Consider the following 13,265-nt stretch of genomic DNA (forward strand, 5'->3'; position numbering starts at 1 on the left):
AACATTTTAATTCTGGGTAGGACTGAAAAACTTAAGTGCTACAGAAGTACATAAACCTCCACGTTTGCACTGATGTTTTAGCCTAATTTCAGCGATACAAATCGGGACATTTACTACAGTATTGCATAATTCATTTAACTCCATTCTTACAAGCTGTCTCAACTTTTTAATTGTAACATTGGAGGGCAGAGAGCAGAACACTGGATGCAGCAGCCTGTCACTGCAAACGACCAGTTTATATTACAAGTAACTTCCAATTGTTGAAGTTTGCTAGAGGTAATTTTAACTACTGGACATATGAAGATTAACTTTGGAAAAATCAGTTAACACATGGAAGACAATCAACTGGACAGTACACTTCAACCACCTACTCCTCAGGCTCTTCATGTGGTTAAAGAGAGTTTACTAGCTTCAAGCAGAATGGGGAAAAAAAAAAAAACCAACAGCCACCAACCAAAAAAACCCGACACAAGATTCTCACAATGGCATTGAGACTACACAAGCCACAAAAGAGTGGCTTGCATGAATCCACCCATGGCAACGCTCTGGGGTATGGGCACTCCTTGTCGTGCACCACTGGCTGATACTGATGCAGAGTTTTTGGATAACAGGAATACAACAGAGTTCCTCACTTTTGATCAAAAGGATAACCCAAGACAGCAACTGTGATACCCAAGGGATGAACGAAAAGCAAAACACGTCAGGATCCTGCTCCAGCTACAGCTGATGTCTGTGGGAATCTACTCTCTTCAGTGAGAACCGCACTTAAGAACTAGCACTGATCTATAACTGCCATTACCAAACATCAGATTAGAAGCTATTTTGCTTGCTGGCAGTAACACAAGCCACATCCAAAGAATTAGATCATTTAAGATATTCATTAGTTCTCTGGAAATTCCTCTAAATATGTAACATGTATATCTATTTCTTTGTAATTATAAGCCTTCATAAAAATTTCACTCTTTAAAAAAAAAAAATCAGATAAAATCGTAACTAGTTGGTAATCTTGAATGGTGCAAAGACCATATGAAAGTGAAATAACTTACACTAACCTTTCACTCCAGCCAACATCAAGTTCAAGTAAGTGTTCTTCCATTTCAAACATTTAAATCACCACTCAAGAGCAGACCATTCTGCTGCTTAAAATAATCGCTTAATTGATCAAAACCTAACTTTGAAAAAAAGCTGAGAAGTATGCAAGAAATTCCAAAAGAAATATCACGAAGACAATGATCATTAAATGCTATATGAGTAAACTGCAACTGAACTCTTTTGTATCCCTGTATATCCAAAATGTTTCAAAGATTGATATGTTGAAATATTCATAGCAAGGGAACTTTTCCCCGAAATTAAGGGTCAAAGTTGGCATACCAGGGTACACTGGCCTGTCAGATACAACAAAGGTGTTTGTCCATATGTTTTCCTTGGGAGAAGACAACTTTGTAATGTTGCAGTCACTGAAACTTTGCTTTTACCTCAGGAGTACCACTTGCACTAAAGGCTAGTAATGACAGAAAACCAGCAGGGATAACTTTATAGAAGATGTTTTAAATTCTTTGCTAAGGATCAGAATATCCATCTTGTTAGTGTACTTTTCCCTCTTACCACCTTTGTTTTGCACATCGAGAAGAACTTAAGTACCTTCAGCTGCTTTTGTGCAAAATGCTTTTAAGGTGCTTATAACGTGGTGCTTCTAAGCAAGCTAAAAGAAAATACCAATACAAACACTGTTGAATGATTCATGAATAAAGCCATTAAAGACCAGCTGCTACCTTACAGGAAAGCTGAAGACAATTCAAGTTTGACATTTTCGTTGTGTTCCGTGCCTCGCATTACCCTCCATCGCCAGCATAGTTTTTCTACTAGTACATTTCAACATTTCAACCCACACTATACCTTGACCTCGGGCTAAGGTGGCTTTGTTTCCACCACTGTTTTTTTTCTATTATTAAAGTGAATTCAAATTCTTCTGGCAGTTATTTGTAAATTTAAAAAAAAAATTATACCAACAGACTGTCGACAAGAGGTTTACAGGCATTCTGTAAAGGCAAAGGTCTTCAGTAATGAAAAGAAGGATGAGCCAGCTGCGTAAGGGGCAGAATTTGTACCAAACAACAAGCTTTCCAGGAAGCAGTCGTGTTCTTTCATAAGCTTTCAAGCATTTCAAACAGGCACCTCAAAACTAGGCACAAATGGCCCCTAAAGCTTCCAACATCTATCAAACACTCAAGAAATTTAGTATGGGGTATGTTCTGCATGATACGAATCGCACACCTATGTTTGCTATATTCATTAAGTCTCAAGTCTACATATACTCATACCTAACTATTTGGCCAGATAATTTCCATCTTCCCCCACCACAAAAGAAAGCAGCTTATCTAACAGTACTTTCAATGCCACCAAGTACTTCACAGGTATAAACAAAAACCAGCCAGCACCCGCTGCCTTGTAAGAGCTGAGTTACCACCACTACTCTCAGCAGTTGGGACACAAGCCTCCTGCGAGCTGATCTTCCTGTCTCAAAACACCAAGTTGTGCCATCACAGCTGTCCTGTAACTGGTTACTGAAGGTATCCGAAACAGAAAATTCAATGATGGCAAATTAGTCAACTACATTTGATTTTGGGTCACTTGGATTCTCTAACTGTTCACGGTCTAACTGCTGGTCACCAATATACTTAATATTTAAAATGCGTACCATCCTACTGTGACAGTACTGTTGCACAGTAGTGTCTACAAATTTTAAAAATATTTTTAAGCTCATCATCTCTGAAAGCATTAGTTACCAGTCTATGAGCAGTTAGCACTGGCTTTGAATAAGAAAACCCCAAGATAATTCTGGCCCTGAAATTAATTTCCTCTCCATCACAGCATTTAGAAGCAGCTGAAGTCCTAACACCAAGACAGAGAGGGCAAGCGAGTGCTGGCGACAGGATACTGTCAGTAACTTGTCCGTAACTGTGAAATTCCTTGGTCAGAATTCCCTTGCCTGGGCACACTGCAAGGCTTATTTATTTTCCCACACTACCCCTACAGTTAGGCAAATAGAATTTTCGCATTTATGTTCTGTATTATTTGTACATGCGGCAAGAGATTCGGATAGAAGCAACGTTCTATAAAAATCAAATAAATAAAAACTAAAATCCACACGCCAAGTTTGTCATAATAAAGTGTCAGTTTGTCTTACAGGCCAATATTGGGTATGTTCAGTGGGAACGACTGCTGAGGAAACAGTAACAAAGTCATTGTACAAATGGGTAGACACTATAAATAACAGAAATTATTGGACTGCATGATGTTGCCTTAAGTGGTACCAATGTTAGATCCTTAATTCTGACAGTTTATACACATACTTACTTTCTCCACCTCAATGCAGGACACACCACCATTTGTGGTAACAACTAAAAATGTTCATTTTCTTGTAAGAGGTTTGTTTAGCAGCATTTCTTTTGGGTCACAAGTGATCAAATTAAGTTTATAGGCAAAGTGGAGAATCTTACACACCCCTTTTGTTTGTATTTTCACATAAACTTATCAGTTACTGGCACCATGCAAACACAGACCTTCCAAATTAACACTAATGCATTTAACACTGGCACAATACATTAGTCAGCTTTTAAAAATAGTAATGAACAAGTTAAATGAATTGAGTTGAATGACTTAAGTGCCCAATTACAAAATTAAGAATTTGTCCTTCACAGCAGGGTCTAAAGGTGTGAAGAAAAGAAAACTTACACTGACACTTTATGTACAACTTGGTCATTGGCAACGGTCCCCTAAACCATTATTATTTTTTTAAAACGAACCCAGCAAAACTATACAGAACGTGAAATAATATTTGCAACAGATCTCTTGAAGGACAGTGTAGAGAAATTCATTATGGTGTACCTGGTGTTTAAATTAATTTAACAGATACGGCCTGTAAAACAACACAGTATGAAGAACCTGTGGATTTTTTTTTTTTTCTTTTTAAAAAAAGGACTTTTACAGAATTCAAGTAGTGTAGCAGGAAACCATAGATGCCTTTTGATCACAGGTCAGGCAGAAAGAGAGCCACTTATTGGATTTTCCCCTTGCTGCTGTTTGCTAAGGTGTCCCAGTGGATCTATAAGTCTGTTGATGTTAGCTTTTTCATGCTCCGTCGCTGAGCTAAACTTGAGGCTGCAACAGGCTCTAACACTGGCTGAAATGTCTTGTGATTCAGCGCAGAATATGTAGCAGCCATGGCTCCCTGGAGAACAACAAAACACATAAAAGGTTGTAAAGGTCATCTTTATCAGAAAGTAAAGCAATTGAATGTTAAATTCTTAATTAACGCTATAAAAAAAGCCACACAGGACTTATGGCAGGTCATGCACATTTGCTAAACTTTGTTTTGAAAAAACCCACTATTTATTGCTGAATCCTTCAAGTTTCTAAGCACAGGTATCTGACATTTCTTTTTCTTTCCTGTGCATTTCTTTTACATACCTTAGATTTAGCAGTAACATTTTAATGTGGATCAGAATTAGTATCTTCCAAGAAACATGAGCATCAATTTATCAAACAGCCACTTATGTGGATATTCGGGTTCCGACTTAGGAACACAACACAATTTTAAGAGTGGCTATCACAGGTTCTTGTTTTCGAATCCAACAAAATTAATGAAGTCAAATTAAAAGCTGTCCATGTACAGCAGAATGTTTTTGCGTCACAAGTCAGAAACACAGCCACAGAACCAACAGATAAAATACCAGTGGAAAAACTACAGTGCAGTTAGGGGAGCAGAATATGAACCAGTCATAGAAACAAATTCCAAGAGATTTCTTGACTAATGCCAGGAGACCTGTGGAAGGCTCAGTCTCAGCTAACTGTCTTATCAGGTTCCTACATGGCCAAAGCTACCGTGATCTTTGAAAATAAAAACACCCAGAAAAATCTATTCCTTTACACACAGGTTAAAAAAAAAAACTAGTTTACCAATAATGTTTGCTTATGTAAGTGAAATATGTAAGTACTAGGGAAAACAAAAGAAAGTTGATTTCTTTTCTAAAGAAAGAAAACGAGCTCTGCCTGTAGCTCTAAAAGTGACCTGATTCACTGCACATCCAGCAGCTCCAGCAACATTCAGCCCTCAGGTTGTTTTACCTTTACTAGATGTGGTGCATCCTGCCTGTTCAGTTGATAGTGTGGCAACTGGTCCCTGCAGGCTATCCACGAATGTTTTAACACTTGCTCTGCTGTATACCGCTGATGTGGATCGACATGAAGCATATGTGATAACAAGTCCTAGATAAAAAAGAAAACCACACGTATTATTCAGTTAAAATAATCTTACACGGACTTTAAGGCAGTAGTTACAGCAGCAATGAAAAAAGTACCCTGTGTGGGACGGATTAACACAATGCAAACACACACACAGAAAAATCAGCAGATAAATTGGATCATTCTGTGCCCTGACACCGCAGAAGTCTGAAAACAATGCCTTGTACTATTTAATCAGTTTAACAGAGCAAGCCTTTATTGTAAAGAAACTTACTGTTGTTTGTGTGTTTCAAATTTCAGTTAGTTTATTACTAATATAGTCTTTAAAATACTAGAAATCCTATTAAAATTTAGCAGACATTTAACGGAAGAAAGCTGTTATTTGCAAAGATCTCTCCTCATTTGCACTACACATTTTGGGGTCTGCTGACTACATATTCCAATTGAATTCACATACAGTGATACGCTACCAAAGAGTTTTTCCTACAAGGGGCTACAGAAAGGGAAAAGCCAACAGAAATGGGCACTTGTTTTTGCCTGTTTAGAAGCATTAGCAATAAGCTACTAATTACAACCTTGGTCAAAAGAAGAGCTGGGTGGGAAGGGCACAGAACAGAGACAGGAATAGCTTGAAAGAAAACAAAATATGAACAAGCTGACAGAATGTTCCCTTTGTTTTCGGTACAAAATGTTAAGCGTTCTTAAATATACAGAAGTGAATTAGTTGTGCTAAGACAGCATCAGCCAACAAGTATTCTGAATCACTCCTACTGAAATGAACAAACAGTGCAGTTCCAAAGGATCAGGAAAAGATTTAATATTAATGCCAAGCTTTATAAAAGGTAACAGTGGTGACTAAGATACCTACAGACCAGGCCAACAGCAAACCCAGAACACGCACACAGCAACTGATGAGAGCTGCAGTCTTTAAATCAAAAGGACAGCCACATAATCAAGCTCATCAAGATTTCTGGCAAGATACCCAGATATATTTGGTTGTTCAAGTACTAGTTTAATTGCTGTAAGTACTAACAAAGACAAAAGACATGACTACCTCAGTGTTGAACAACATGTAAAAAAGAAACGCACTACAAAAAAATTAACCTTTTAATGCCAGACTAGTTAGCAAGTAGAACTAACAGCTAATTGTAAAAAGTCGCCCTTCCATTTAAAGAATCCCACAAACACCTGATTTTGGTCCAATAAAAATAAGGAATAAAAAAATACTGACGATTAGAAATGCCTATATTGGGAGTTATCTTATTTAAAGTGACCTGGGGGAAACACCTGAGCGCACTCTTGCCAAGTCTGCGGTGGGGCACCAAACTGGAGGTGTGGGGAGAAGAGCTGATGAGTTCAAGGGCAGGGCAGGCATCCAAAGGGACCTCGGCAGGATGGAGTAATGGGCTAACCAGAGCCACGTAGAATTCAGCAAGGACAAATGCTAAGTCCTGCACTTGGAAAGGAAGAACTTGTCACCAAGGTACAGAATAGGGACCAACTGGCTTGCTGAGAAGGACCAGGAAGTCATCTGAACCTGACCTACCAGTGTGACCTGGCATCCAAGAAGGCTGACAGCACCCTGGGCCAAAGCGCAGCGAGTAGTCTGAGGGAGGTAATCGCATTCCTTTAGTCAGCACGGCCAAAGGAATGGAGACAGAGGACAAAAGTAGAACATGAGATGTTCTGGCTTGAAATTAGGAGAAGCTTCCTCCTCATTACTGCAGTCCAGCTGTGGAAAAGGCTGCCCAAGCAAGCTCTTCAGTCTCCACCCCTGGAGGTTTCCAAAATCAGATGGAACAAGGCCCTGAGCTACCTGGTCAGATCTCACAGCTCGCCCTGCTTTGAGCAGGAGGCTGGACCTAGACGACCTTCTTGCAATAAAGTTTGCAGGTAATAATAACAAACTACTGTGTTAGACTAGGCTATTTTATAAAGTTCAGTAGATGTTCATCTGAATTCTACAAAATTTTAAGAACAAAACAAAACACATTTACACCTTTGCTGCATCTGAAACGGTGTCCCAGTTGCCTCCACTTAAAGAGAATTTTCCACTGCCTATCCGTACCAGGATCTCCTCTGGAGTATCATTAGGACCATTGGCAAATGGAGTGTAGCTGTTAAAAAGAAAACAAACCCACACCTTGTTACAGGTAAGAAGCTGCAAGAAATGGGTAAAGTCTCATGAATCATTCTGAGTAGATATCCCATTGCTGACAGAAACACACTATATACTACTGAACACTTCTTATATTAGCATTTCATCTTTGAAACTATGTTATTTTCTTTTCCCCATAATTGTGGTTAATCAAGTAGAATAAACTGGAAATGCAGACTAAAAAGATGTCTTAATTAATATCTTAATAACGCATTCTAATCAGTGCAGACTGTCAAGTTAAATAGAAGTGATTCATAAACACAAATTATGCTGGATTACCGGAGCATGTAAATTAATCCAAATCTGGAACAGTACCCTAGCAGAATGGCCCAATAAAGACGGAGTAATACTGTGGTTAGGGATGTGCAATTAATGAGACAGAGAACGAGCACAATGTACACACATCTTATCATTTGGGAAAAAGCTACAAGAATTTTTTTTTTTTTTTTTTTTTTTTTGACTTAAGTGAGTTTGAGAGGCTTAAACGACAAGGTCATTGGTTTTGGAGGCTTGTAACAGTTCACAGGCTTTCCTGTAAATTTGGCTTACTTTCTACAAATCCTGCTGCAACGAACTTGAAAAAACGAAATTGGCAAATCTGAAAACTGATCTGAATCACTTAAAGACACCTTTTAACAATGTCAAGAGTATTACGATGTTCTGGCATCTCCTATGATCACAGGCTAGCAACAAGTTAGTTTTAACTATAAAACCCAATTTTATAGGGTTTTATAGTTAAAAAAGTTAACTACTTACTCAGATTAAGTAGTTACATCATAATACCCCGTAGATTTCTAATTAGCTTGCAGACTGTAACAATTAGAGCTTAATGAGTTCTATCTTAGTACTCTGAAAGCTCTGCATAGAAGAATGATGCTGGTTGATCTTCGACAGAGGTTTGGAAACTATCCCAGCCAGTTAGTTCTAGTCTTTCCATTGATGAGCTTAAGAGGAGCAAAATGGAAGGACAGGAAATCATGCTGGACTGTTCCTCCCCCATACTTTTGACCTGCCACATCTTTTGTTCAGTGTTCCTCAAGTGTGCAAGCACTATACTGCCTGATATCTGCATACTTGCACTTAAATCAGACAACAATCAGTTTTGATAGCAAAACTGTAGTGGGGTGGTGATCTTACATGTGGAAATACAAATTTATCAAGAGGAATAGTTTCCAATAGATTTATTTTTTTTTTTTACTTATAGATAAATACTATCTAGTATTTTTCTGTTAGAGCAAAATTCAGAAAACCTTTTATCATTCAGCCACTAAGCACTTCATAGTGCCTAAGAGAAAGTTTAGAAGTTTAGGACACTTCAGAGGTTACAACCCAGTGCGTTCTGTGAAAGGGCCAGGAGTCAAGCCTGTGGCAGGAGATACAAGAAGGTGGACTACAAGGGTACTAGTTTATGTACACATTTACTTATAGCTTCCTGTTTCATTTCAGTGTCTTTGTCATTCTGCATTCAAATCAGTGAGGTAACACCTCACAATTTCAATGAAAGCATGGATTCATGCAGCATGCTGGAATTCCAGGTAAACAAAAAAGTCACGAAACACTTCTCACCCTGCCAACATTGTGTACAGAAGAACACCCAAGCTCCATATGTCACAAGCAGCATCATATCCCTGTCTCATGAGAACCTGTAAAACAAAGAGTGTTAAAGACCTTTCATATATTAAGACTCCCCCACCCCCCAACCCAATACCACTACACACAGCCTAAGGAAAGGTAAGTTAATTCCAGGATAGTTTGAGGCTTGATTATTTATTTTTCAATATACAGGTTACAGTAACTATCAACAATATTTCTTGTTCCGAGAACATCACCTCTTAAGACTCTCAACAGGCTTGCATCTTACTTTTGAGGGTGAATTCTGCTATTTTTAAAGCAGGTTTATAATAAACATGTGCATCAGTGCTTAGATTAAAGAAAACTAGGAGAATTTTTCTTTTAAGCACTGCTAAAAAGTACTTGATGCATCAAAAATAGCACAGGGAAAACACATGGCAGTTTAAGATACCTCTGGTGCCACAAAGTTTGCAGTGTAGCATGGAGTTAGAAGTAGTCCGTTTTCTCCTCGAAGTTGTTTTGCAAATCCAAAATCACAAATCCTGATAGAATCAGCATTATTTGAATCATCCGTATATAAAATATTACTAGGTTTAAGGTCTCGATGCACTACCTTTAAACAAAGAAATTTTAAAATCTATAATTTCCAAGTTGCATGTACATTTGCACGTAAATTGCAATTTATAATCAAATATTCTCTAGTTCACTATACCTATTAACAGTTCTACATAATTATATAAATTTCAAGGGACAAAAAATTCTAGTTCAAGTAACATCATAAAAAAGCTTACTGGCTCGTAACGCAGCTGGAACTAACATAACCACTTGCCGACAAGCACAGGAGAACAAGTACCTGCTGTTTCATAAACTGCAAAAGTGGAGTCGAAAGGGCTTGCCAGAATAACAGGATGAGTTGTTTCTATTATTCACCTTTGTCATAAAATATTCAAATCTTCTTTTCCCTTCTGCCATAAAGACAAGCCAACCAAAGCACGTAACAAAAGGAAAATGTCAATTTTAAGAAGTGTGAAAGAAGCTATGTTGCAGAAGAAACCACTCACTCCTTGGCAGTGCAGGTAGTCCACAGTCTTGGTTATGGTGTATAGTACAGCACTAGCCTCTCGTTCCGAGAAGAACTTCTGTCTGAGAATTCGATCAAGCAGCTCTCCTCCTTTCATCAGCTCCGTGACAAGGTATATGAATCTACCATCATCATACACCTGATGAGAAGTTTAACAAGTGCATAAGTATATAAATACACACATATATATTAAAAAGATAGTCTATACTCAAACATCCTGATAAATGTGGAAATTACAGACTAGATCATTCACCTACTCACATATGAACATGAAGTACAAACAGCAGGAACTGAAAAATCTAATTCTATAATTCAGCAGCCTTAAAGCACAAAGTAGAAGAAAGCTGATGTGTCATTCTGTGAGACATTGAGGTAATCGACTGTTAATTCGTGACTCAGAATTAAATTTTTCAGTCCTGGAACTTCTGTTGTAGCCCGACAACTCCCTATTGCTCTTCCCCTCCGTGGGGAGTTTTTGCATATACAGGATGACATGCAACTGCTTTTTCAGATTCAGATTACCAACACGTTAGCTACTTATTTGAAGTAAGAGGAAATACAACATTTGTAACCTTCACACCATTTCCCACTTCAGGTTCACTAAAACAGCACTTAGAAAAAATGACTATCAGGACAATATCATATTTTGAAATACTCACTTTCCTGTAAGTACTGCTCTCCCAATATATTCTACTATGTAACGGCAATTTAATAAATCCCAATAAAGACCTTACATCTATATTTACTTACTGACTACTGTGTAATAAGAGGCAGCAGAGAAAAAGAGGTACGTACATCCTTTAAAGTAATAATATTTGGATGTTGTCCGTAACGCATGAGAATCTCAATTTCTTCTGAGGGATCCCTCTTACTTTTGTCAATTATCTGCAAAATATAGCAACAGGAAAAACAACTTGGCTAAACAAAGTTTATTAAATAAAGAAGTTTCTTTTCTATTTATATTCTCAATTCAATAACAGATTAAAAATTTTCTAGAGTTCAATCCTTCTTACCAACCATGACTAATTCATCTCCCAGCTTCATATCCCACTGTTTATTCATTTCTTGCTCTGTCCCTGCTACCAGTTAGAACTGTATTGTTCATGCAGTCTGTTCTCCAATGGACAAGGAAACACAACGGACTGTCTGAAGCACCACTGCTTCCCTGCAGCCCAGTTCCATCCTTTTGGATTTTTTTTTTTTTTAATTTCAGGTGTACTCATCATTGTACAATATTTCAGGCTTCGAGATTTTAATTGCACAGCCAACTCTTCAAGGCCACAACTTTACCCACAAAAAGAAGAGCTGCAGAAGCCAATACACAATATAAATAAATGAAGAAAACACCGTTTTAAACTTCTTACAGCTACTGCAACTAGAAAATTCATGCATTTACATTTACAAATCTACAACACAGTAATTTCAGAACCAGAGTACCTTTACAGCAAACTCCATATTTGTAGCTATGTGTATGCATCGCTTGCAAACGGAGTAGGAACCAACACCAATATCTTCCTTCAGTTCATATACATCTGTAAACTGCGCACTGCTCCCGTGAAGTTGCTTTAAAAAAAAAAAACAAACACATACAAGCTGTCATCTGAAGCAACAAGACACTCTTTGCCATGATACTGTTTTTAACAGCAAAAGTTTCCTCTGCTTGCCTATGCTTTCTCTTTTGAATTCTGCCTTCAGAAAAACAGCAACTTGCTTTTTAAAATTTAAAAATATCCTACAGAGGCATTTTAATAATGCACATTTTGTAACAGTCTCCCCAGCCAAAAAGAACAGACTGTAAACACTAGATACTGGCCCATCTTTGGCATGTCAAAAAAAGTTTCTCAAAAACCAAAACGTTACCTGTACTATTGGCAGGATATTGGTGAGTGGTGATATTTTGTGGTCTTCTACAGTAGTAGTTGCAACAAAACTAAATCCTTTGAAGAGCTGATGTGCGTTCGCGCTAGGTGGGACTCCGGGAGAATCTAGTGGCACACACATTTGATTAGCGTGGCTAAATCCTAACAAGGCTATTATTTAACATTCAGGAGAGATGTTAGGAGAAACATTTTGAGGGAAGGGAAGTAAACAAGAGCAACACCAGATGTTGAATGAGACTTCTAGTCAGTTATCTGTCTTCTCTTCTTCCAGCAACACACACAAAGCAAGCATTCCTGGGTTTTATCTGAAACTGCAAAACACTTGGGGAACTGATGTACGAGTACATGTTTTTAGGAAGAAGTTTATTGAAGCACAACACTACTTATGAGAGAGAAATAAAGATCATAGTCTTATGTTCAAGGACTGCATAACAAAAGAAGAGTGCCCACAGACTTTGCTGCTTCAGCGGTAGGTGTGCTGCAAGGCAGGAGTGAGGCAATACAAGAATATTCAATTAGTGATACTACTGAATAATTAGAACCAAGTTTTCCCTCAGATGTTATGTGCACCTCCGAATTCACTGTGTGAAATTTCACAGTAAGCACAGCTTGATAATTCTGCGTAGTCTGTTAGAACCACAGACGTTCTCCAAACAACCATGTCAAGCGGTTTTGTAAGTTGGATGCACCAGTAAAGAAAAAAAATCATAAAAGAAAGTCTGAAGTGAAACTTGAAGCATTCGACTCAGTAAGTGTTGGCACTTAATGTCTTCGTTTGCAAAGTAAGTTACTTGGAAATTTTTTTTAGTGCAATAATCTAAGGGATATTTTAAAGATAAATTCTAATAAACTTCTTGAAACTATTTGAGATGTCTTTGCAACTGACCTAGCAGTACAGGTACCCAGTACACTGAACATTTTCCCCACCTTACTCTTGAGAAAACGATGACAGAGAAGCCAAATCCAGCACGGGTAGTGAGGGGAGTAGCTCAATGAAGAAGTTATTATAGTGCTAGTTTTAATTTTAATACCGATAATAATGAATAGGCTCAAGAAAGTTACTTAAAGCAAGTCATTTTCAGTGGGATACTGACCCTAAAAATAACAACTGTGGGAATCAAATTTAGTTTACTTTCAGTGTTAAACACTTCCCCCTGTCAAAACGTGCATGTCTGACTTTAAACCATAAATAGAAACCTTAATTCAGCTCTTAATATTTCTTTTTTTTTTAATGAATCAAAGTTTAGCAGAATATTTCAAAGAATAGGAACCCACTGAGGAGAATATACTCCTTCAAAGTACTGGAACCCTGTTGTACCCTTCAATTTTG

At 37.8% G+C, this 13,265-nt stretch overlaps 1 protein-coding gene across 1 annotated transcript in view; it reads right to left on the minus strand.

Annotated features, from left to right (window-relative positions):
* Window positions 1-429: 429 nt before the first annotated feature.
* RPS6KA6 (ribosomal protein S6 kinase A6) overlaps window positions 430-13,265 on the minus strand; it is a 41,784-nt gene continuing 28,948 nt past the window's right edge. The window contains exons 14-22 of the mRNA XM_086619941.1: window positions 11,916-12,040; window positions 11,493-11,618; window positions 10,851-10,940; window positions 10,036-10,194; window positions 9,426-9,587; window positions 8,969-9,045; window positions 7,244-7,361; window positions 5,128-5,268; window positions 430-4,231 (exon numbers count right to left, since the gene is read on the minus strand). Of these exons, the coding sequence (XP_086476067.1) occupies window positions 4,106-4,231; window positions 5,128-5,268; window positions 7,244-7,361; window positions 8,969-9,045; window positions 9,426-9,587; window positions 10,036-10,194; window positions 10,851-10,940; window positions 11,493-11,618; window positions 11,916-12,040 (1,124 nt within the window). The 3' untranslated portion in view covers window positions 430-4,105. The remainder of the gene's footprint in view (window positions 4,232-5,127; window positions 5,269-7,243; window positions 7,362-8,968; window positions 9,046-9,425; window positions 9,588-10,035; window positions 10,195-10,850; window positions 10,941-11,492; window positions 11,619-11,915; window positions 12,041-13,265) is intronic.

This window comes from Tauraco erythrolophus, chromosome 13 (genome assembly GCF_009769465.1).
Source record: "Tauraco erythrolophus isolate bTauEry1 chromosome 13, bTauEry1.pri, whole genome shotgun sequence".
Classification (NCBI taxonomy): Eukaryota; Metazoa; Chordata; class Aves; order Musophagiformes; family Musophagidae; genus Tauraco; species Tauraco erythrolophus.